Source organism: Prenolepis imparis, unplaced genomic scaffold (genome assembly GCF_030444845.1).
Source record: "Prenolepis imparis isolate NDT839.2.m4 unplaced genomic scaffold, iyPreImpa1.0 SCAF_59, whole genome shotgun sequence".
NCBI lineage: Eukaryota > Metazoa > Arthropoda > Insecta > Hymenoptera > Formicidae > Prenolepis > Prenolepis imparis.
In genome coordinates, this window is record NW_028141217.1 from 129,727 (window position 1) to 155,000 (window position 25,274).

Below are 25,274 nucleotides of genomic sequence, written 5' to 3' on the forward strand. Positions count from 1 at the left end.
CTATTATATTACAAGCTGTATGCGACTCAAACTGCATATTTACACATTGTTACGCTGGACACGTTGGCTCTGTGCATGATGCCAGAGTCTTTAGAAACTCACCTATATCAGATTTTATTGAAAGGCCTGATGAATACTTTCCTAATGACTCCCATATTATTGGGGATGCAGCATATGCAATTAATCGTCATGTCATGGTACCGTTTCGAGATAATGGATTTTTAACATTTCGTGAAAATAATTATAACTATTGTTTGTCTTCCACACGAATGGTGATAGAACGTGCATTCGGCTTATTAAAAATCCGTTTTCGTATGCTCTTAGATTGTCTACCATTATTAGGAATAGAACATATTCCCGAATTTATAATAGCATGTTGCGTATTGCATAATATTTGTACGTCCAAAGGTGATGTAATGAATGTTCTAATAGACAGATGTAATGAAAGAATACAATCCTGTTATGAAAATAATGCAATATTAGGTAATGAAAAAAGAGAAAGAATTATGAATGGATTAAGAATTAGATTACAAAATTAGATATGACTTTTTAATTTTCTTTTATTTATATCATATATTATTATAAGATATTTGTAATAACAAACACAATACTTGTAATTTAAACGACTGTGATATCACATTTCAAATAATAAAAAACTTAATAATAATTGAACTTTTATATTTATATTTTCTACCTTTCTTAAAAATATTTTGACGATAAATTAAAATAACACATGTATCATATGTATCACTTCTTAGGGCCAGTTTTTCAATAATAGTTTAAACTTAGATCAAGGTTTAAACTTTATGCAGAATTAAAACTTTAATCTAAATTTAAACTGTTATTGAAATACCGGCTCTTTTAGTAAAAATAGTTGAGAATAATAAAATAAAATAATATCACATCACTTTTGTAACAGCAATCTTTGGTTCAAATAATGCTGATATATATATGTAATAACATTTAGTAATACTCAAACTAAACTAAAATAAACTAAAACAACTTACATATATTATTTCTTTTAAATTAAAAATTTATAATAATGCTTGCTGATAAAATAATGGAAAGGTAAACATATTCCGTGCATTATATATATATATATATATATATATATATATAATGCATATATATATAATCTATTGTATTATAATATACCTATTATAATACAAATATATCAAATAGTATTGTTTTAATTTTCTTTATCTTTTTCAATTAAAGATTTTAATAATCCTAACATGCCTCCATGCATTGCCATTTTATCTGCATGCATTTTCTGTTTATCTAATATTTTTTTCTCATATCGTTTTTGTTTTTCTATTTCACGTTGAGCTTTTTCTTCTCGTTTTTCTTTATCTCTTTCTTCCATAATATTTTTCAAATTGTCCATGTAGTTGTTTAAAATTTCAACTCGTCTTTTCTTTTCAGGTGCTGTAAATATACATATTTATACAATTTATAATTGTTATAATATTAATTATTACGTATATTATATTGTATATATATATATATATATATATATAATAATAAAAAATTGAACAATATTATTAAAATAAAACAGTTAATTATTGCATTCATAAAAAGTTTTAATATTTACGTTTTTTGGCTGCCACATCAAACTTATTAAGTTCGTCCTCAGATGAAGAAAATGGTATTTTATTTTTAGAATTCAACAGTAAACAGGAAGATGAAGGACCTTCGCTACTTGCAATAGCAACAGGTTCTATATATGCTTTCTCGCCGAATATAGAATCCATTACCTATTGTACATGAAATTATTCGTTAATGAAGAAAATATTTGAAAATAAATTAAGAATATTGTATCTGTGTGTATGTGTTTGTATAGAGATAATATAAGATTGTAAAATTATTTTATTGCCTGACAGAATTGTTTAATAAAAAAATTAATATTTAGATAAATATACTAACTGAAAAAAATGCCCAAGAACTTCTGCAATTTCCTGATTTTTTATTTTGATCTTTAATATTTTTGTACGTTCTTTTCAAACCTGAAATTTTGGTTGAGCATTGTAAACCTGTTACGTTTAACAATGAATTCTTTTTATTTATTTCAATTGCTATCTCAGCCCAAATTTTATTATGGCGTTTGTTTTGTGAAAATTCAGTTTGTTTATTTCTGTAAACTTCTAGTAATAAATGTACAGAATCATCACCCCAAATATAACTCTCTGAAGTATCTACAAATAATAAAATAATAGAAAAATATAAAATATGCTTCAAAATCAATAAATTATATATATATGTATATATATATATGTATATGTTTGTACATATTATATATTTCAATTATTACAGAAAACATATCTTACCTGAGTTTCTTGTATTTACAATATTCGGTGCTGTAACTTGATTTTCCTGTCCTTGTTGTTTTTTAATTAAACTTTGTAGAAACTTTTCATCTGTAAAAGACTTTGTCTTATTTTACTTAGAAACAGATTGTATTGTATACATATATGTATCTACGTTCTATTAGAAGCTTTTTTAGTATACAATACATATTGCACACACATCTCTAATAACAATCCAGAAGATGTAAAATAACCGCTGGATGTTCTTCAAACGTCTTTCAGACATGTGTGCTGTTAGGGATGTTTATATAATACATTCAAGAAATGTCATTATTTAAATTATAAAAATTATTCTTAAAAGTTTTTATATTTTAATTTATTCTTTATACATGTAAATAAAAAAATGTAAAAAATGAAGTAATTACTTATTTGCATGTATTTATAAAAAATATTGTACAAACATAAAATAAATCTTACCTTTGCTTGCCCTTTCATAATCTTGTTTATTTAATATGAGAGAAACAATCTCTCCCGTATCTTCTTTTAACAATTGTACAGAAAATTCCATTATGGACCGAACTGAACTTTGCACGCGCATTAACTGCCTCACGTTCGGACTTGAAACAGCTAATGCGCGTTAAAGTGAAATAAATCTAGGGAATATGTTCATATATCTTACATTTTTTGACTGCATACGTACGTATTGCGCGCATTGTGTAAAATGAAACGATTTTTTGTCGCTTCATGCACATTACACTGAAAAGAAACGATTCTCATGCACTATGCGATCTATGCGCATAATGCGTGAATCGGAAAGCACCCATAGAGTGCATGTGAGAAGATGCAATGCATCTCGGTGAACAGTGGTAGTGAATGAGAGAGTGAGATTATGTTTTACAATTTCGTTTCGCTTTCAACGATCGAGTGTGTACTTCCGGGAAGCAGAACGATTTATTACTCATTTGCCCTTTTAAACCAAAAGAAAACCGAATAAGGACAAGCTCGACAATTACAGCTGGACAGAAACAATGATTATTAATTCTCTATATCGCAACTCCTTTTCAGCGTTTTAAACACAAATTAATAATAAATTAATTAATAATAAATAAATTAATAATATATAAATTAATAATATATAAATTAATAATAAATAAATTAATAATAAATTAATTAATTAAACGTCACGATGGACATAAATTATTACCTTTTATAATGTAGAATTGTAAATATAATATTGATTTTGCAGAATCTGAAACGAATATTAAAATGAATTCGAATCCAAGTGGATCCAAAGCAATGAAGCAAACATTTAATACGCGTGACTCCCTTAATAATAACATTGACACTTCTTTGAATAATGCCCCTCATTCATTCATTCGAGATGATAGTGGTATGTGTATTTTTTAGAGTTGTATATGATCGTTATTCAATTATTGATATATATTTTCATTTTGCAGAATCCACAAATATTAAAATGAATTCGAATCCAAGTGGATCCAAAGCAAGGAGGCAAACATTCAATACGCGTGACTACCTCAATAATAGCATTGACACTTCTTTGAATAATGCCCCTCATTCATAGAAGGAGCCGTAGAAGAATTTTTAAAAATTTCAGAAAATTTTGAATGTTCGGTAATACATATAATATATAAAATTTCTTTAGTATTTAGTATTTAACAGGGTTGGCATGTTTTAAACAATTTGTTTAAAACTGTTTGATTAAAACATGTTTAAAACAGTGGACACTGTTTTAAACATTTTTGTTTTAAACAGTTTTAAACTACTGTTTAAAACTGTTTAAAACATTGCAATTAAAACATATGATTATTTGAAAAAGAAACTGTAAAGAAAAACAAAAACAAACAAAAACTAATAGACGTGCAAAACTAATGTTGCAAAAAGGTTTTTGTTTTAATTTTTTTAGTTTTTTATCTATATTTATATGTAACATATAGATATAAAAATATAAATATAAATAATGAAATAAAAATAATAAGATAAGTATTATTTTAACAGAATATTTATTTTTGGATATTAAATATATTAAGTAACAATCAATATAATTGAATATATTAAAGACTACTTATAAATTATAAAGCTATCTGCACAAACTATTAAAATCTAAATTATAACACATTGCATTTTATATTTTATCTATTGCAAATAATTAAATAATGTTATTCCTTTAACTAAAAAAATAATAAACATTTAAGTACGAAAAAATGAACGGTAACAATAACATATTGAAATTGGGAATTGCATTGCAGTTATTGCATATTGGGTATTTTTTTAATACCTACTTTTATAAATTTAATTAAAATTAATAACTCAAAATAAAATAAAGAATATATAATTTTATATATTAATAAAGAATTATTACTCAACTAACAATAAGTCAAACGTTACAGTATTAACATTTTCTTTTAACGCAAGCCACCATGTTATCGGTTTAACATTTTTAATGGATTCCTCAGAAAAAAGACGCGAGTGGTCGAACATTACATTACGATTACGGTTACATTACATTACGATTACAGATCAAAGCTATCAAGTGTTTTTTTTGCTTGTTTAAAACATGTTTTTTTTGTTTAAAACATGTTTTTTTCTTATTTTACTTAAAAACACGTATAAAATAAAAAAAACATGTTTTAAACAAAAAAATCAATGTTTTTTGTTTAAAATGAAAAAAACAAGTTTTTTGCCAACCCTGGTATTTAATATATAAAAATTATATACATATACTTTATAAAATAAGAATTGAATATTATCTGTTCTTTTCAACTGAACTGGCAACATAAGTTCAGAGTTTATCTCTTTTTTTCTAATGTGGAGTAAAAAAGATAAACTTTGAACTAGTGCAGCCAGTAAAAAGAATAGATTTATTGTAATGTATAAATTAATGTGTAATATATTAATTTTTGTAGATTATGGAAACACGTATAGTAGGAGGCACATCTCCTTATAATTTTATTAAAAGAAATTTATGCCGATTAATTACTAATGAACTTGCAGTCCAATATAGTTGGCTGGGTGCTAAGCTCAAAAGACAATTTTCCAATCTTCGAATAACGAATATGTTATTAGGTAAATGTATTATTCCATATATTTTTGTAATAGCATATATATATATATATATATATATATATATATATATATATATATTTGTTTCAACTGTTAATGCAAAATTAATTAATTGAAGAAATAAATTCAATGATCTTTGCAAATATACAAATTACTTATTTTGTTACAGCTGCAGGTGTAGCATATTGTGATAAGGCTATATTTATAGTATACATATTATAGTTCAAGAGTATATGCAAGGCTATTAAAGAATGTAAGAGGAATAATTTATTGTATTATGTGTAAAAGTTTCAGTTTGTTATGATTAAGATTATATGGCGAACCGGTGACGGCAAATTAACATTATCGAAAGTCAAATTATTCTAGCTGTTAAATAGTCCTGATTCCAGAAAAAAGTAGTAAAGTGACAAAACTTATTTAGCTGACGCACGTGAGTGATAAATAATTTACAAAGTGATTAGAGAGATAAAATTGCTGTAGATTAGAGATGAGTTCCATAGATTTCAATGTGCCTTATCAATTAATGTATTAAATATATGTTTGATAATTTAAAAAATATTCTAATTTCCAATGCAAATTTAATAGTGTAATCAACAAAAAGTGCTGTTTTATTGCATAATGCACACTTATATCTTTCTCAAGGTACAATTTTACATTCTTTAAAATAATACTCTTGAACTGCAATATACTATTTACTACGACTTTAATATTACTTTTATTCTTTTCTTTTTTTAAATTTACTATTGATTATTATATAGGGTGTCTCAGACCACCCGTACATGCCGAATATTTTGAAAACGATTTTAAATCATATTTTTAATCTGTCCAATTATAATTATGTAATAATAACTAACAACAAGTAGTGCTAATAATAACATATATGTACTAAAGTAATAAAAGATTTAAAACAGATTAACAAATATTTCTGATACTAAAACAAAAATATTTTTCAATAACTTTGAAAGATAATAAAAATATTTTTGTTCTTTATTATATTGTTTTTATGATTTTGTGAAAATTATAATATAAAATGGAATAAACAAATAAAATAATATAAACTAAACTAATTTTGTATATTTTGAATTTTAGGTAATAGCAATAAATTTTAAATCTTATCTATAATTCAGCATGTAATAAAGGAAAAACAACGTATGTATTTTTCATTTTCAACATTCTAACACACTTATGCGCAACTTGGTCCAAATTCCAAGTCTGTAAATTGCCTAAATTACAGACTTCATAAATGTTTAATTTTGAAGATTTGCAGGGTTTAGTATAAAAATCTTTAAGGGTCTTATATTTTTTTGCAAGTACAATAATATTCTCGTTAGAAGCAGCAAAATTGAGGATAACTATAATACTTCCATCTAATAAACAACAATTATCAGGTTCTTTATTTGTTAATATAAATTTTTCAAACACAATTTTACTAAATTGATTATAATTGTGACAATTAATAAGTGGACCATTGCAATGCGGATTTAAAAGTTGAGGTTTATGTTGTCTTATTTTTAGATTAGGATTTATATAATTATTTTGTTCACTTATCCGGCAAACAATTTGCTCCAAAGGCTTATCATTTTTACGAATCATTTTTAAAATTGATTGCATATAATTCTCAAATGGAAAAGCACTGAATTGTTGTAGTGGTCCGAATTTTTTTACGTCATCACAAAGATGTAATAAATTATGTGTATTATGCGATGCATTTTCTTTACCGTACAAAATAATTAATGATTCAACGTAATATCGTAATAACAATGTTGCATAATCTAAATATAGTTCAATATACTTTGAATTTGATAAGATAGTAGCAGCTACGTGTAATGTTACAAAATTTAAATATTTATCGCGACTTAATACAGTTTTTAATACAACTGGCCCAGTATATAATAAAAATGTTCTATATTCAGTAGCTTTCCATCTTTTGCTTTCTAATATTGATCTTGGTTTTCTACTAAACTCATATGATATGTTATATCTTTGCTTTTCTAAAAACGTTGATATTATAGATTGTTGTTGCGATGATAATTTAGCACGAGAGAGATATTTTCCATGGCACCATAACGAAACTATTTTTTTAACTTCTCCTAGAAAAAGTAAATGCATTGGATCTGATGGAAAATCAGACACTATATCTATATTTGGAATTAATTCTAATATCGATGTACCTGTATGATGATCTGGCTGTGATTTTAATCTAAATTTTTTGTCTGTTTTTGCATTTAAAATTTCTAAATACGGAAAGCATACTCTATTTAAATAATATTCGCCTTTAGCTTCACACTTTGTACATGAATAATAACTTGAATGACCTTTTGTATATTTTATAAAAGATAGAGCTGGTACATCACAAATAAAAGCTTTAATTTTAAATGGATATATTATTCCGTTAACTGTTATACCATGCGTAATTAAATCTTGAGCTTCATTTACAAAAGATTCTAAAAATTTATTAGCATCTTTAGGGTTTTCATACCCATGATAAATTCCAATAATACCAACATTGTTGTAATTGTTAGATAAACTACATAAAATAGGGTAAACTTGACTCCCTGAACATTTAGACAAAGGCAAACCGTCAATATTTACGATAATTTCGATTATCTCTAAATCTTTTAAAAAATGCGATGTTTCTGCAAGTTTCTCTATGCAATAATTAATTCCAAAATGATAATAGCGTCCTGGTTCAACATCCTTTGGATTTACTTTTCTCACAGTACCTAATAAAGTAATAACTGCTTAATAACTCTTCAGTTAATATGTGCTTAATAACTCCCCAGTTAAAAGAAAGAGATCTGAACGGTACAATTTGTGTATCTACCAAATAAAAATCCAACTTTATATTATATATATGTATTCATTTAGTCACACACAATCCTATTTCATTTCTGATCTTTAATCAAAGCCATTACATATTCATGTACAATTTAAATCACAGATCTACTTTACCGTTTTATTACGATGAGTTCCTCGATTTTAATATAATAAAAAGAATAAGCATGGCACTAGACTGGTACAATCTATGTATTGTATATATCTACACACAAAATAAATACCTTATTAAATGCATATACTTAGGTTAACGTCATATAACCTCAATACGAGGTTGAAGGCGTTAATTCACCAACCGGTGATAAAACTGGAAAAACCCCTATACTTAGGTTACGTTCCAAAACGTCTTCTTCGAGGAAAATTTTACTGAAAATCTATAATGCACGTAACGTACATACACTATAGTTTTTTAAGTAAAATTTTCCTCGAAGAGGACGTTTTGGAACGTAATTATAACCTTAAATAATGTTAACCCAATTTTATTTTTCATTTTTAATCAAAGCTATATTATATTCATATACAATTTTAACAATATTTACTTACCGTTTTATTCTCGAAATGCGCACAGAAAATTAATTAATTAGAAAAAACAAGAAATGAAATTTAGAGAACGAGCAGGAGATTGCGAGTTCCGCGATAAGGCGGGACGACGAGTCGGCGGAATCGGAGCTTCTCTCGCTCATGCGCGTTAAAGAAATATACTAATTTGTTCAGTGAGAAATCATGCAGCCGTTCGCGCATAAGCGGACAAAGTGGGGGGAGAGCGTGATATAAACCTCTGTATGTTTAATATTTTTTAAAAATTACTTAATATTTTTGGAAAATTAATTATTAATTAATTTTTTACATATTAGTAAAAAAACAGACGTCCTATGAACGTCCATTGGACGTCCGTCGGTCTTAAGGGGGGAACCTCATTTACATGGTCGAAAAATACATGATTTTCACGAATTATTTTCTCAGGTATAATAACTCGAAACGCTTTGAAATTTTTATGACAATTTAATGCATAATTCAAGAGCACAGTGTAATTTTTTCACATTAAAAAATCGATATTTAATTTAAAAATGGATGCCATGTTAATATCGCCTCGTTTATTGCTGTGTACACTCTAGCGTCCTTAATTTTGATCTGAAACAAAAAAACAAAAAGTTTTTGTAAAGTTTATGATACTAGCTTCTAGATGACGTCGAGTATTTTAAAGAAAAAGTTGAAATTGCATGTTTTTACACAGTTTTAAATTTAAAGTGCATTTTTCGCTAAAAAAATCGACTTTAAAATACGAAAAAAAATATGTAAAAAATTTTTTTTCAAAAAACAATTAACTTCATCTAATAGAGAATTTAATTATCTATAAAATGAGCCGTCATAAAGCCAAATCGGTTCAGTAGAATTTTCTCAATCGTGTACACAAAATCGAAAAATGATGTTTCGAGAAAAACGCGTTGAAAGTTTTGGAAACATAACAATACTATATATTCACAACTTACAGCAGTATCATACTAATCAGCGATTCCAGCTCCATAAAGTAACCCTTCCTCTTCCTCGTAGAACTCGTTTTGAGCCGTCATCTCTATCCTACGTTCTTGCCTCTTTTGAGCAGCTGTAGTTTCGGCGGTCCTGTCTGATGATTCGCTTCTCGTCGTGCATTACGGCAAAATTGCGTGCCTGGATCCCAATTTCGATGCCTAATTTGTTCATCATCATTAAAACTGAATTGTAGCCTTCGTTAAAAACCGACGCAGCAATATACGCAGCAATACAGACGATTTTTGCTCCACAGTGCATGTGTTTAGGCGCTAAACGCCAAACGGTCGAATTAAAACTTTCATTGGGATTCTGCGTATGACCGCCTAAACACCTTTCCAAAAGTTGGTCATTGGAAAGATCGTTGAAGATCGGTGTCAAATGTTTCTCAACATTTGGGTGAAGAGGAGGGGGATGTTTAAATGATGCTGCACAACCGGCTGCCTCGGCCTTGCGCCACTTACACCAGCTATCAGCTCCGCTTTATGAGCTGTAACTTCGTAAACACTGCAGATATCGACTTGAAATTTTCAGAGAATATTCTTGAATAGTTTAGCAATCAATTCAGACTATTTCCAAAAATTCGATTTTTTTGACCCGATAAATGAGGTTCCCCCCTTAATTCAAACGCGTCTTATGGATGTCCAAATAATGTCCGAACTCGAACGTCCAGTGGACGTCCATATTTAAGTCACTGATGGATGTCCGAAATCGGATGTACAATGGACGTCCATTTTATGTCCATGGACGTGCGGACGTAAAAGGGACATAAAATGGACGTCCTAGGACGTCCTGTGCTATCTGAGTATTTTACCTCTTATTTGGCAAAATATTATTTTAGTTTCTTCATTAAATGTTTTTTTAAAATTGCTCATTAATCAAAAGTACGATTACAATTTTATTCACCACATTAGCAGATGCTAAATATTTGTGTTTTACAGGATAATTTGCGTGAAGTGTATGGAAAGCTTTAAAAGTAATGTCGATAGTCTTTAATGACGTTTCCACTTCATATAAGGCATCGTCGAAAACAAAAATATTTTGATGAATTTTTTGTAATGTAGGTCCGACAATAATTGTTTGAGATAATGTTAAACCAAAACTTTTTTAATTTTTCTTCTTTTATCCAAAGATGGTTGAATATCTCAGTGGTCTACACACATTATTATATATTTAGAAGCTAAATATACAATTTTTATTGAAATAAATAAGCAAAAATAATAATTAATAGAAATAAACAATAAAAAATAAGAATAAGAAATAGTAATAATAGCAAATAATAATTTACTAAATAATAATCACCATATATTGCACAAGTAAAGTAAAACAATTTATAACTATACCGGGTGTTCAAAATAAAGCGTTACACATTTTTAACTATAAAAATATTGTTTCTAGAAAAAATGCTTCAAATAAAAGTTGCAATATTTCAAGGAAAATATAAGTTGATGTTATAGGAATGTTTAAAAAATATGTAGCTGCATGTTACAAATTGTATATTTTTTCTTAAACATAACTATGCGTTTTCTTTACACCAATTGATTTGTCTAATTATTCTATGCATAAAAATATTAAGGTAAAATTATCGAGAACTAAATATTTTACAGATATTAGAGATATTTTGTATTTTATATAAAAAAATTAAGATATAAAATATCTCGTAAATCATTCAATTTTTGGTAAATATTGACAAAAGGGGACCCAGCCCCAATCACCTTGACCTTGACATATGTTGTCAAGGTCATAGGACTGAGTAACCTCCAACAAATTTTAGCCATCGCTCCTTCTTAAGAAGAAAGTTATTAACAAAAAAAAAGATTTGTAAAAATTAAAATTTGTACAGGTACCACCTGTAATTTCTTGACGCGAAGATTACTACTGACCAACTCCTTTCTGCTTTTTACTTTATAGCAGTATTAACTGGAAACAATTTGCTTAATAACATCAAGATTGACACTGTATTGTTCTCTATATTTAAAAATAAATTTGTATTACAATACAATATACATAATATACGTATATAAAACATATCCAATCTGTAACCAAAAAATTTAATTGATTGTATATAATAAAAATTCTAACCTATTGTCGATTGTTCATGCAATATATAATACTATTATTTTGTAATTTCTTTAAAATAAAATAATATAGCTTTGACGATTCACGTTTTTGAACAGATCCAAGATAGTTTATCAAAATCTATTTCAAACTGAAATAATTAAATTAAAGAAATAATTAAAGAAATAATTTTATATAAGACAATACAAATATTAATAACAATAACACATTGATAAAAACATATATACCAATGAATATCTTATTAGTGTATTTAAAGCAGAATACTGTATGATGAAATCATGAATATTAAATCTTTTTCTGCTCTTCCCTCTTAACAAATTCTTAAATTCACAAATTCTAAAAAGATATTTCGATGAAACAACACTACAAATCTCTTTGGCACATTTATAAAATTGTCCGAAAACTATGCTTTTCCCTTGACAGTTAATAAACAACCGTAAAATGAGTGTGATATCGGACTTTGTCATGTGGAATGACTGCGCATGCGCAAAGACCAGACGACTTGGACTTCATATTACGGTCATTTTACAGTTGTTGATTGATTATAAAGGGAAAAAAATAGTTTTCGGACAATTTTACAAGTGTGCCAAAGAATTTTGTAGTATTGTTTTATTAAAATATCTTTTTATTTAAAAATGGCACTCAAGAATTTTTAGCATATGCTTTTTCTCGCCTCTGACGTCACGATTCCGACATGGTCGGCGAGGAGCCAGGAGCCTTAACTGTTCAATTCTAGCTTTTGAAGTTATTTCCCAAGAATTAAGAACTCTTGATCATGGTTGTATATTATGTTTTAATCAAGATGATCTATTATGTCTTGCGGATATTGCTCTAAAGAATATACAACATATCAATGAATTGAATGCTTTAATTTTTTAAATAAATCTATGTATGTGGATGTTACCTTCAATATTTTCGCAATATTTTTAACAGGCAAAATTTCAGATGTAGAATTATATTTATTGATCAATCCAGATTTAATTAATGAATTTCTTATAATATTAATTTAATAATTTTACTTTAGAAATTGTATTCTTTTACATTTTTGTATTGAAAGTATTATATAGCATGGTATACATTATTATATATTTAGCAAAAATTAATAAAAAAGTAAAACTGTACCATATGTTTATTAGGAAATAACTAATATTTTATATAATAGATAATATTTTCAGCTAAAAAAGTGAGCCAATTTAAAAAATACTATATTTTTTCAAATTAAAATTTAGTAATGAAATTAATATTTGAGAAATAATATAAATATAAAACCAAGGCCAACTTAACGAGCATAAATAAATAGGATGTAATGTTGATTAGTAAATCCTTTAGATCACACAAATAATAAATGGTTTGTTAATCTATCGGATTCAGTTATTCCGAGTAATGTCTCCAATCTTCTACAACTAGGTGCTAATTTCAGCCTTCCAATCAATAAAAATAAAAAAGTAACAATTCACGAATTCATCAAGGACATCGAAGGTAATTCAAAAGGCAATAATATTAAAAATCTCAGAACGATACGAAATGTTGCGGTTCCTCAATTTTCTCACTACTTACATAAAGACATTCCTAAAAATCCAACACATGAAAAATTAATAACAATGCACAAATCAACAACAGAATTTTGCCGCCATAATCCAAACATCATATTTACACGAGCGGATAAAGGCAACGTCACCGTTGCAATGAATAAAACATATTACATTGAAAAGGTGGAAGACCTGTTAAAAGATCACAACACTTATTCCATTATTAAAAGCAACCCATCCTTACGAATCGAAAGAGAGTTAAATAACACGATAAAACAATGGCTAAAAAAAGAATACATCACTAAAAAAGAATATTATACACTACATTCAAGCGATTCGCTCCTACCAAAAGCTTATGGTCTCCCCAAGATCCATAAAAGCGACATTCCTTTCAGAATCATAGTCTCGTCGATCAATACAGCACTATATTCCCTGGCTTCTTATATATATTCACAAAATATTACTAAAGAGTCTACCAAAAACCAGTAGCCATGTGAACAACAGCTTCGATTTATGCAGAACACTGTCTGGTAAAACATTGGGACCTTCTGACATTTTGGTCTCGTTAGATGTCGTATCTCTCTTCACTAACATCCCTCTGGATCTTGCAATCAATAGCAGCAGTAATAGATGGAATCATATTGAATTCCACACAAAAATTCCAAAAAAAGATTTTGTATCAGCTACCAATTTTATACTATCATCCACATTTTTTACTTTCAATGACACAATTTATAAACAAACTTATGGGACTCCTATGAGATACCCATTATCACCCATAGTCGCGGATCTAGTGATGCAGGATTTAGAGGAATCAATCTTAAATAGTCTAGGAACGAGCTTAATATTTTACTACCGTTATGTGGATGATATTATATTAGCAACTCAGGCGAATGAAATTGCGAACATTGTCGACAAATTTAATGATTATCACGAAAGGTTAAAATTCACGGTAGAATATGAGGAGGACCGCTGCATAAGCTTTTTAGACTTACATTTAAAAGTAATATAAACAATATATTATACATAGATTGGTTTCATAAAAAAACTTTCTCAGGCAGAATTTTATCATATTTTTCTAACCATCCAATGTGCCGTAAAATAGGAACAATATACAATTTAGTCGACAGAGCTTTATTGCTCTCACACCCTCAATTCCATAGAAAAAACTTGGAGATAATTATTAACATATCGCTCGACAATGGCTACCCCCTGGACCTCACTTTTAAATGGATCAATCGAAGAATAAAGAATCTTATTTTTAACAAATTGAATATAACAAATAAAAACTTGAATGTCATTAATCAACCTAACAATAGCGAAAACAACAATAAAAAATTCTTTGTTATTCCCTACATTAATACAATCTCTGAATTAATTGCACCATCGATTAAAAAATTGGACATGACTGTTGGTTATCGATGTCTTAATAAACTAGAGAAATTTGTCAAGGTACAAAAGGATAGGAACTACCCCCCCCCCCCCCACCATCCACATAATTCAAATGTTATTTACAAAATAAACTGCAATGATTGTAATGCAACGTATGTCGGACAAACAAAAAGACAATTACGCACTCGACTCAAAGAACACATTAATAACGTTAAATTAGATTCGTCAAGACATTCGGTAATTTCTGAGCATATTCTGAGTGAAAAACATACATTCAATTGGAACAATATTAAAATTTTAGATTTTGAACATATTTATCAAAAAAGACTTATTTCCGAAATGATACACATTAAAGAACAAAAAAGCGGTATTAATTTAAACAAGGACACAGAATTATTGGACAATGTTTATTTTGACATCCTAGAGGAAATAGGGCTGTTCTTCCGAATGGGACACTTCGAGTTGAGGGCAGCCCTTTTGCGTACTGAAAGTAGATACCAAAATAACGTATTATATAAAATTTCAGTCGCGGCAAATTATTTTTTCAAATGTTTTTATTTAAAAAAATTTTCTTAAAAAATTTTCTTTAAAAAAATTGGACACCGCACGTGCGAAGATCCACGCGCTGCCTACCGACGGGGAGGGTGCGGGAGGGGGGCCGAAGGCCCCCCTTGCACCCCCCCGTGTGTGTGTGTGTGTGTGTATACATACGTTTCTGATATGCGTGGATCTGTCCAATGGTGTGGAGCTCCCGAAGGGGGGGGGGGGGCGAACTCACTGCATCCACGCATGTACTTTGCAAGATGAAACGAAGTTCACTCTACACCTAACATTGATATAATGTACCTAATCCTGAAGGATTACAATCCATTCAGGACAACACCCAGATATTTATTTATCCCTGCTCTTGGCATTACCCGGAACTAACGACGAGGACGTGGGAGGTTTTTAGTTCCATATTTTTTCTATTTTTTGTTTTTGTATTTTTTTTACATTTTGTATTTTTAAATTTTTTTGTTTGTAATATTGTTTTTTTAAAAATTATATATGTAAATTATATATTTATATATATTTATATATGTAAAAAAAAAAAAAAAAAAGCAGAGAATTCTCTGCTTTAACCAAAAACACAAACTGATAATTATAAAGTATTCTCTGCTTTAACCAAAAACACAAACTGATAATTATAAAGTATTAATACTGTTATTGAGTTTAATTGAGATTTTACTTTTAGGTAAAAACTGTTGAAAAAATGATTTGCCGCGGCTGAAATTTTATATATTATGTTGTTTTGGTATCTACTTTCAGTACGCTAAAGGGCTGTTCCGAACTCGAAGTGTCCCATTCGGAAGAATATCCGGAAATAGCTAACACACGATGATTTGTACTTTTTAGAGTTACTAGAACAACACAAGCGCGCGCTACGCGCGCGCCATTCTTCAATTTTATATTTAAAAAAATGATATTTAAAAAAAATAATATACCTAGTTTGTTTAAACTCGATTAAAATGTTTTTTCACAGAAATCAGCCGATTAAAGCGTTAATTTGCTAATTAATTAAAATTTTAAAATAATAATATGGTAAGAAATTAAATTAGTAATATGTAGTTGAAAATAATATGTTAATTATAATACCTTATTCTTGATTAATATTTTTTTGACGGAAATCAGCTGATAATTGTCAAAAATATTATAACATATTATTTAAAACATATTATTATTTTAATTTTGATAACATATTATTTATATTACATATTAATTAGCAAATTAACGCTTTAATCAGCTGATTTCTGTCAAAAAATATTAATAAAGCGAAAATTTGTTAATTAAATTTTAAAATAATATGTTATAAAAATTAAAATAGTAATGTTTTATTTTATTTTATTTGTTACAGGTAGCATTGCTGATAAGCTGCGCGCAAATTTGACTGCGAATTCTCGAGTGTCGAACGGACGTTGATTCGTGCGATTGTAGTTTTCGCATCGCTTTTTCTCATTGCAAGTGCAATGCGCGAAATACGCGTGTGTCTCACGCGTCGCGTCGGAAGTGCCGTGTAAAGTTTCGCGTGTCGGGAGTGCCGTGTAAAGTATCGGGCGATCGTAATTATTCGTGTTTTCGCGAGTGTCGTGAGTGCTACCATGAGCTAAGAGAGGAGGAGGAGGCCCGGGGAGGCATCGGGCGACAACGGGGCAACTGTGAGGTAAAACCTATTTTTTTCTAAACTACATTGAGATATTCGATCATTTCCAGACTTTCAAAACACCTGTACACACACGTACACCCCCCCCCCCCTCCCCACACATGTATATACATAATTTGAATATTTTGTTTTCAGATCAATGTGTGCTGTATACTACAATTCCGCTATTGCACGGACCGGTGAGTGAGAAATTGTTTATTTCGATTGAATTAAGAAAATATTATAACATCCTTCTCTTAAAAATGCATGTTAAGTTCATTCTCGCAATATTGTTACATCTTTTCCGCGATGCTTATTGACTGTCTCGATTCGCATTGTGCGTTATATTCGTAGCATCGAGAGGTTGTCGCGAAAGTTAGTAGTTTGACAGTTTGTTCAAAATAAAATAAAATAAAATAAAATAATATGTTTTAAGTAATATGTTATTATAATACTTTAAACTCTCTCGATTAATATTTTTGATAGTTATCAGCTGATTTCTGTCAAAAAATATTAATCGCGGATAAGGCATTATAATATATTATTTACAACATTACAATTTTAATATTTTTGACATATTATTATTTTAAAATTTAATTAGCAAATTAACGATTTAATCAGCTGATGTCTGTAAAAAATATTAATAAAGCGTTAATTTAATTAAATTTTAAAATAATAATATGTTAAAAATATTAAATAGTAATAAGATGTAAATAATATGTTATAATACTTTAAATTCGATTAATATTTTTTGACAGAAATCAGCTGATAACTGTCAAAAATATTAATCGGGTTTAAAATATTATAACATATTATATAAAACATATTATTATTTTATTTAATTTTATTTTGAACAAACTGTCAAACTGCTAACCCTTGCAATGACAGCCTCTTGATACTATGAATATAACGCATAACGCTAATCGAAACACCCAATCAGCATCGCGGAAGAGAGGCAACATTATTTGCGAGAATCGACTTAACATGCCTTTTTTAGAAAGGGATTGTTTGGTACTCAGATATGCTCCCCACAATCGGTTTTAAGATACACTGTAAGTGAGAAGTTAATGGCAAGAAATTTAACATATCTCAAGATATAATTGTAAGTGACTTTTTTCACTATATTGAGCTCGTGACAAAATTTTAACGCTTCTTTTTACCCACAGTTCCAGTTTATCATTAAAGACAAGTGTCAATCGAATATCATGGAACATACCAATTTTATACAATGACATTAATATTTGATCTTACCGAACTAACTTATTCTCGCCTTCCAACGAAGAATGGGTTTTATCATCACCATCGTACGCGTTCCATTTATAGAATTTTTAAACTTGTTAAGTTCAAATGGATTGTTACAACCTTTTTGCCATGGCTTCTTATAAATTATCTGTATACTACCTAAGCTTACATATAACGGCAACTCATTCGCTCGGCGCAACCTTAAACAATTTTTTTATATTATATTTGCTTTTTATATTATATTCTCTTTGTATTAACTCTACTCACGTACTGAGGAAGACTAAGTAAGTCGAAACGTATACGTATTATGTAATATTTGAAATAAATTACTAATCAACATTACATCCTGTTTATTTATGCTCGTTAAGTTGGCATTGGTTTTATATTTATATTATTTCTCAATTATTTGCTTTGCATCATACGAGCCTTACGATTAATTTATTTTTATTTGAAATTAATATTAATAAGAATGTACCTTTTATCTGCACTAAGCTCGACAGAGAGAACGCAATCCGCGACATAATTACAAAGAGAGACGATCAATGAGTTCACCATTCTGTTTATAAAATGATAGTACTTCCTTTCCTCGATACTCTCAGATAATATTCGTCTTAGGTCCTACATAAATTGTGAGGAATTAATTTTAATAAACTATGACATATGAACTATGTATATATGAACAAATAGCAGAATAATTGATATTTACATATTTTTCTGTTTTATCAGAAGCATCTGTACTAATTATTTTAATTTCATTTGCAGTGCCGATAACTGGTAAATTCAAATCAAAAATAATTTCTGTGTTATTTTCATCTTTTGTGTTGTTTTGGTCAATTGTAAGTGTCACAGATTGATCGATCTTTTTTCTGCTCAATAATTAATGAATTATTTTCCAACCATTCTTTCCATTTCAAATGAAACTTAATTCTATGACCTATTACGTCCAGACTCGTGGAAGGAAGAGTCAGCGGAAGGGCGTAACTAAACTTACTTCGAACGACGGCAGACTATCCGTCTGTTCGACTCGAACGAACGTGCTTAGGCCTAAATAGGTCAACGACCGGGAAGGTCGCTTTTACTCTATTTAAAGGGCCGTTCGGTCGGTGGCCTCTTTTCGGTAAAAAAATTTAATCTTTATTATGCGGGACAAGGCCTAGTGCGACTTCGGGAAAGGAAGTAATGAGATCGGGTCTATTAAAGAGTATTAGGCACGAAGATAATTAATTAATTTTATTCTTATAGAGGACAAGAAAAGAAAAATTAGATTCATCGGAATTATTACACATATATATTATTATTATTATTCCTTATTCTAATAGTGTTGCTTTCCAAGTCAGAATAGAAATAGATGCGCCTGTGTATGAGTGAGTGAGTATGGATCGCAGGTGATACATAAGTACGGAGGTCTTCAATCGGGGACAGAGAGGGGAGTTATTGTTTAAAATTTAGGGTCCCGATTGGTAATTACAATAATTTTTCAATAAACAAATAATAGATATATAAAACGTGTTCGTGTGTGTGAGGGTCATGGAAGTTTCTGAATGTGGATGGGGTGGAGGGGGGACAGGATGCAATTTTGACATAATTCTTGGAATACTTATTTTTTTTCTATTTTGTCATTATTAATTCTATTTCCTATTCTCTGCGCATGTATAATTTTAGAGTGAGAGAGAGAAGAGACTGGATAATGTTGAATAGGGGAAAGTATGTGGCGATTACTTCGACACATACTTAACCGAAGAGTAATCAAAAACACTCATACACATACAGACACACACATATACACGAACAAGGATCGAGACGCGAGAAAAGTAAATACGTAACGAACACAACGAATGAGACAAGAAAACAAAGACGCGAATCGAGACTCGATACACATATGACCGAAGGATTAACCTTGGAAAAAAGATTAGAGACTCGACTATCGACGGTTGTCGCGTACGGACGTGCGAGCGATTACATATATATGTGAACTGTAAATTGCGAGAATATACGAACTATAACGTGACCATATAATACGTTGCATAAATTCTTATTTTTACCATGCACCCATCCAAAGAACTAAAGTGGTGACCCCGACGTGATCGTGCATTGATTTTTTATTTTTGACAATACGTTCGGACGAATTTAAAAAAAGTTCGCGATCAGTTATCGAGTGCGTGGAGACAGAGTGTCATGGTTGTGACAAGGGACGACGAAGTGACCGCACCGCGTGTGGAGCATGAAGCACGAGCACTCGAGCAGCCGCTACTCCACGGAGTGCAGCCGCACCCGCTCGGGATGCAGCCGGCAGGATTTGAGCAGCCACCAGGTTTCTTTTTGCCTGTCCCCGAGGTGAGCCGCGTGGGCATGCAGATGCCGGAGTTCACGCCGTCGGATCCTGAACTCTGGTTTAGTATTGTCGACCGGAGTTTCCAAGCCACCGGGATCACGGTCGACGCAATGAAATTCGGTTACGCGTTGACAGCCATCGGACCGCGTTACACGATCGAAGTGCGCGACATTATAATGAATCCGCCTGCGGAACGCGCGTATGAAACACTAAAATCTGAACTAGTTAAACGACTGAGTTTATCGCAGGAGCATAAGACCCGGAGGCTCCTCGAGCACGAAGAGATCGGCGACCGAAAGCCATCGCAATTTTTACGGCACCTTCGTGGTCTCGCCGGAAACGTAGTTGGCGACCAGGTATTGCGAACGGTCTGGTTGAGTCGGCTGCCGAGTTATATTCAGCCGCACTTAATAACGCGCACGGCAGATACGCCGGAACAATTGGCGGATATCGCGGACGCGATAGTCGAGGCGACCAGATTTGCGACGCCTCGGGGTCAAGGCACGAGTGACCCTGCTTCATTGGAGGCGAGAATGGAGATGCGGCTGGCGCAGATGCGGCTGGCGATGCAGCAAGAGATGACGGAGCAGTTGACGGCGATTCGCAAGTCGATCGAGGCGATCGGCAGTGATCGATTCCAAGGAGATCGCGATGACGACCGACGTCGTTCGCGTTCGCGCCCGCGTGCGCGATCGGGAAGCCGTGCTCCACCGGCCAGTGGTGTATGCTGGTATCACTGGCAATTCGGGCCGGATGCCCGACAGTGCAGGGCGCCTTGCTCGATGCAGCAGCAGGGAAACGCGGGGGCCGGTCGCTAGTGGCGGCGAGCGACTCAGGCCACGGTACGCGACACCTGTTTGTGACCGACGCGAATACAAAGGTGATTTTTTTGGTTGACACGGGCGCGGATCTCTGCGTGTATCCTCGGAAGATGGTTCGAGGGCCACGACAGAGATCGACCTACGAACTTTCGGCCGCTAACGGCACACCGATATTTACTTACGGAACCGAGACATTGAATTTAGGATTGCGGCAGGCGTTTTCGTGGCGGTTTGTGATTGCGGACGTCTCAAGACCGATAATCGGCGCCGATTTTCTCGCGCATTACGGGCTCCTCGTGGATTTGCGCGGTTCTCGTCTCGTCGACCAGGTGACGAGCTTGACCGCGCACGGGCGTTGCATCCGATGCGATACACCCAGTGTAAAAACGATCACGGGAGAGACGCAGTACCACCGGTTGTTGGAGCAGTATTCGGATATCGCGAGACCGGACGGGCGTCCGGGGGTCACGATCCATGCTACGCGGCATTATATCGAGACTACGTCGGGACCGCCTGTCGCGTGCAGGCCGCGGAGACTCGCTCCGGATCGGTTGGCGGCCGCGAAGAAAGAGTTTCGCAAGATGGTGGAGGCCGGGATCGCGCGACCTTCGAAGAGCTGTTGGTCGGCTCCCTTGCACATGGTGCCAAAGAAGGGCGAAGAGTGGCGGCCCTGCGGGGATTATAGGGCACTGAATGCGCGGACGATCCCGGATTGTTACCCGGTGCGACATATTCAGGACTTCGCGCAAGCCCTCAGCGGGAAGATTTTTACCACGTTAGATTTAGTCCGGGCATATCACCAGATTCCGGTGGCGGAGAGGGACATCCCGAAGACGGCGATCACCACACCGTTCGGCATGTACGAATTTCCGTACATGTCATTCGGCTTACGTAACGCGGCGCAGACGTTCCAACGATTTATAGACGAGGTTTTGCGCGACTTCGAATTTTGCTACGCATACATAGATGACATCCTCGTCGCGTCGTCATCGGAGGAAGAGCATCGCGATCACCTGCGAGCGTTATTTGAGCGTCTGCGAGAATACGGGATAATAATCAACCCCGCCAAATGCGTATTCGGCCAATCAAAGATGGAGTTCCTCGGATACGAAGTTTCCGACGGGGGAACTCGGCCGCTGCCGGCGCGAGTGGAGACGATCCGCGCGATTCAGATGCCGAAGACAGCGAAAGATCTCCGGAGATACTTAGGCATGGTAAATTTTTACCGAAGATTCCTGCCAAAAGCCGCCGAGATTTAAGCGCCACTGAATGACCTCCTGCGCGGCAACGTTAAGGGCAAGACACCGGTATCGTGGATGTCGCAGACTCAACGGACATTCGAAGCATCAAAGGAAAGTTTGGCCCAAGCCGCTCTTTTGAGGCACCCCAGGATGAGCGCGGAGCTCGCTCTGTTTACCGACGCGTCCGAACAGAGTATCGGCGCGACCTTACAACAGCGGGGCAGCGATGGCTGGGAACCGTTGGCTTTTTACTCGAAAAAGCTAAGCCCAGCCGAATCGAAATACAGCGCTTTCGATAGAGAACTGTTAGCAATATACCTGGCGGTTAAGAATTTTCGGTACATGCTGGAGGCGCGCACGTTCACGATATATACGGATCACAAGCCGATAATTTACGCTTTTCGACAGAAATCCGAGAAGAGTACGCCGCGCCAGTTTCGCCACTTGGACTATATCGGACAATTTACCACCGACATTCGGCACGTGACAGGTGAGGAGAATGTCGTGGCTGACGCACTGTCGAGGATCGAGGAGCTCCGTTCTCCCATGGATTACGCCGCGCTGGCAGAGTCGCAGGGGAGTGACGAGGAGCTCGAGAGGTACTTGCAGCGAGAGTCCGGGCTGAAGCTCAGCAAGGAGATCCCCGGAAGCGGGATAGAAGTGTACTGTGACACAGCAACGCCAACGCCACGACCGTTTTTGATAAGGCCTTTTCGTCGAGCCGCATTCGATCTGGTACATAATCTGGCGCACCCAGGAATAAAGGCGACGGGCAAACTCGTGGCACAGCGCTACGTTTGACCGTCGATAAACGCTGACTGCCACAGCTGGGCTCGTTCGTGTGTGCCCTGTCAGCAGTCCAAGGTGTCGCGACATGTTTCGGCACCGCTAGGAAAATTTGCGACTCCATCCAGCAGATTCGAGCATGTCCATCTGGACATCATCGTGATGCCAGTCTCGGAGGGCAAGCGATATTGTCTCACGTGTGTGGACCGTTTCACACGGCCGGAGGCGTTCCCATTACGAGACCAGGAGGCGGAGACGGTCGCGAGAGCATTTTATGAAGGATGGATCTGCCGATTCGGGGCACCCCTTCGAATTACGACGGACCAGGGACGCCAGTTTGAGTCCGGCCTCTTCCGACGACTGAGCGAGCTCACGGGAGCGCAACATGTGAGGACGACGGCATACCACCCGCAGGCGAACGGGATGGTCGAGCGGTTCCATCGCCAGCTCAAGGCGGCGATCAAATGCCAGCAGAACAGCCGCTGGACCGAGGTGCTGCCGACCGTTTTGCTCGGGATCCGAGCAGCATGGAAGGACGACGTGCGAGCGACCACGGCCGAGTTAGTATACGGCCAAACATTGAGGATCCCGGGGCAGTTCCTGGGTCGGCGACCGACGGACGACGAGGACGAAGCCGCCGACTTGGTCGGAACGCTGCGCGAGCATTTTGAGAGGCTGCGACCAGTGGATGGAACCCGACACGGGGAGCGGCGACCGTTCGTCTACAAAGACTTGGCGACGGCCGAGCGGGTGTTCGTGCGACACGATGGGCCAAAGACGATGCTGTAGGCGCCGTACGAGGGACCGTACGCGGTCTTCAGCCGAAGCGAGAAAGTTTTTGTCGTGCGCATGCACGGCAAAGACAAGGCGGTTTCGATAGACCGCTCAAAGCCAGCATATCTCGTATCAGAGTGCGATACAGGGGACAGCGGCCCGGCAGAGTCGACGACGCAGAGCCGAAACGATGAGGTCGATCGACGGAGAGCATGCGGCGACACGAGGCCGCCGCCCCGACGGGGCGAAACGATAACGAGAGCAGGAAGAAGAGTCCGGTTTCCGGACCGTCTTCAGGCGGCCCTGTGACGCCGGGACACACACAGAAAGAGAAAAAATATATTTTTCGATCACGATTGACACGCGTATACATACAGCGCACGTATTAAGGCACGAACCGGGTTACATATATATATGTTTGTTTCTTTTATTATTTGGTATTGTGTACACCGGCTTAACTCAAGATGGTTTCATTACACCTTTCGTCTTTTAAATAATCGCTGCGAAGTCGTGCATATCGGGCTCGCGTTGGTGCGGTATCCGCGCTAGTATCGTGCTATCGGTATAGCACTGGCGGGGGAGTACTGTGGCGATTACATCGACACATACTTAACCGAAGAGTAATCAAAAACACTCATACACATACAGACACACACATATACACGAACAAGGATCGAGACGCGAGAAAAGTAAATACGTAACGAACACAACGAACAAGACAAGAAAACAAAGACGCGAATCGAGACTCGATACATATATGACCGAAGGATTAATCTTGGAAAAAAGATTAGAGACTCGACTATCGACGGTTGTCGCGTACGGACGTGCGAGCGATTACATATATATGTGAACTGTAAATTGCGAGAATATACGAACTATAACGTGACCATATAATACGTTGCATAAATTCTTATTTTTACCACGCACCCATCCAAAGAACTAAAATGGAAAACGGGAACACGAATCTCGCCGTTGTTACGGGAGATCCTGAGTGATTTTGGAACGGGTGAAATCACGAATCTTGCCGTTATCACGGGAGATCCTGAGTGATTTTCGGGACGGACTAAATCACGAATCTCGCCGTTATCACGAGAGATCCTGAGTAATTTCCAGAATAGACGAAATCACGAATCTCGCCGTTATCACGGGA

At 34.2% G+C, this 25,274-nt stretch overlaps 2 protein-coding genes and 2 long non-coding RNA genes across 4 annotated transcripts; 2 read left to right on the plus strand and 2 right to left on the minus strand.

The window, feature by feature from the left end:
* Window positions 1-1,029: 1,029 nt before the first annotated feature.
* On the minus strand, window positions 1,030-3,319 carry LOC145947266 (uncharacterized). The gene is made up of 5 exons (XM_083057076.1): window positions 2,784-3,319; window positions 2,328-2,417; window positions 1,927-2,195; window positions 1,595-1,757; window positions 1,030-1,428 (listed from the first exon to the last, which is right to left on the minus strand). The coding sequence occupies exons 1-5, from the start codon at window positions 2,902-2,904 to the stop codon at window positions 1,190-1,192; spliced, it is 882 nt and encodes a 293-aa protein (XP_082913202.1). The 5' UTR covers window positions 2,905-3,319; the 3' UTR covers window positions 1,030-1,189.
* A 130-nt stretch (window positions 3,320-3,449) lies between these two features.
* Window positions 3,450-6,068, plus strand: LOC145947272 (uncharacterized). The gene is made up of 4 exons (XR_014427141.1): window positions 3,450-3,696; window positions 3,764-3,938; window positions 5,231-5,390; window positions 5,557-6,068. It is a non-coding gene; the product is annotated as an uncharacterized LOC145947272 (long non-coding RNA).
* A 1,495-nt stretch (window positions 6,069-7,563) lies between these two features.
* On the minus strand, window positions 7,564-8,902 carry LOC145947274 (uncharacterized). Its single transcript, XR_014427143.1, has 3 exons — window positions 8,766-8,902; window positions 8,340-8,427; window positions 7,564-8,207 (listed from the first exon to the last, which is right to left on the minus strand). It is a non-coding gene; the product is annotated as an uncharacterized LOC145947274 (long non-coding RNA).
* An 11,443-nt stretch (window positions 8,903-20,345) lies between these two features.
* Window positions 20,346-21,320, plus strand: LOC145947275 (uncharacterized). Its single transcript, XM_083057084.1, has one exon. It carries the CDS (start codon window positions 20,346-20,348, stop codon window positions 21,318-21,320), a length of 975 nt encoding a protein of 324 aa, XP_082913210.1.
* The last annotated feature ends 3,954 nt before the right edge of the window (window positions 21,321-25,274 follow it).

What these genes read in the sequence shown, in the direction of transcription:
- LOC145947275 (XM_083057084.1), top strand. Translation starts at nt 20,346, where the DNA reads ATGGTTGTGACAAGGGACGACGAAGTGACCGCACCGCGTGTGGAGCAT.
- LOC145947266 (XM_083057076.1), bottom strand. Translation starts at nt 2,904, where the DNA reads ATGCGCGTGCAAAGTTCAGTTCGGTCCATAATGGAATTTTCTGTACAA. An exon ending in TTATGAAAGGGCAAGCAAAG is followed by an intron (nt 2,418 to 2,783) that starts GTAAGATTTATT and finishes AGTCTTTTACAG; the next exon opens with ATGAAAAGTTTCTACAAAGT. An exon ending in GTTCTTGGGCATTTTTTTCA is followed by an intron (nt 1,758 to 1,926) that starts GTTAGTATATTT and finishes CATGTACAATAG; the next exon opens with GTAATGGATTCTATATTCGG.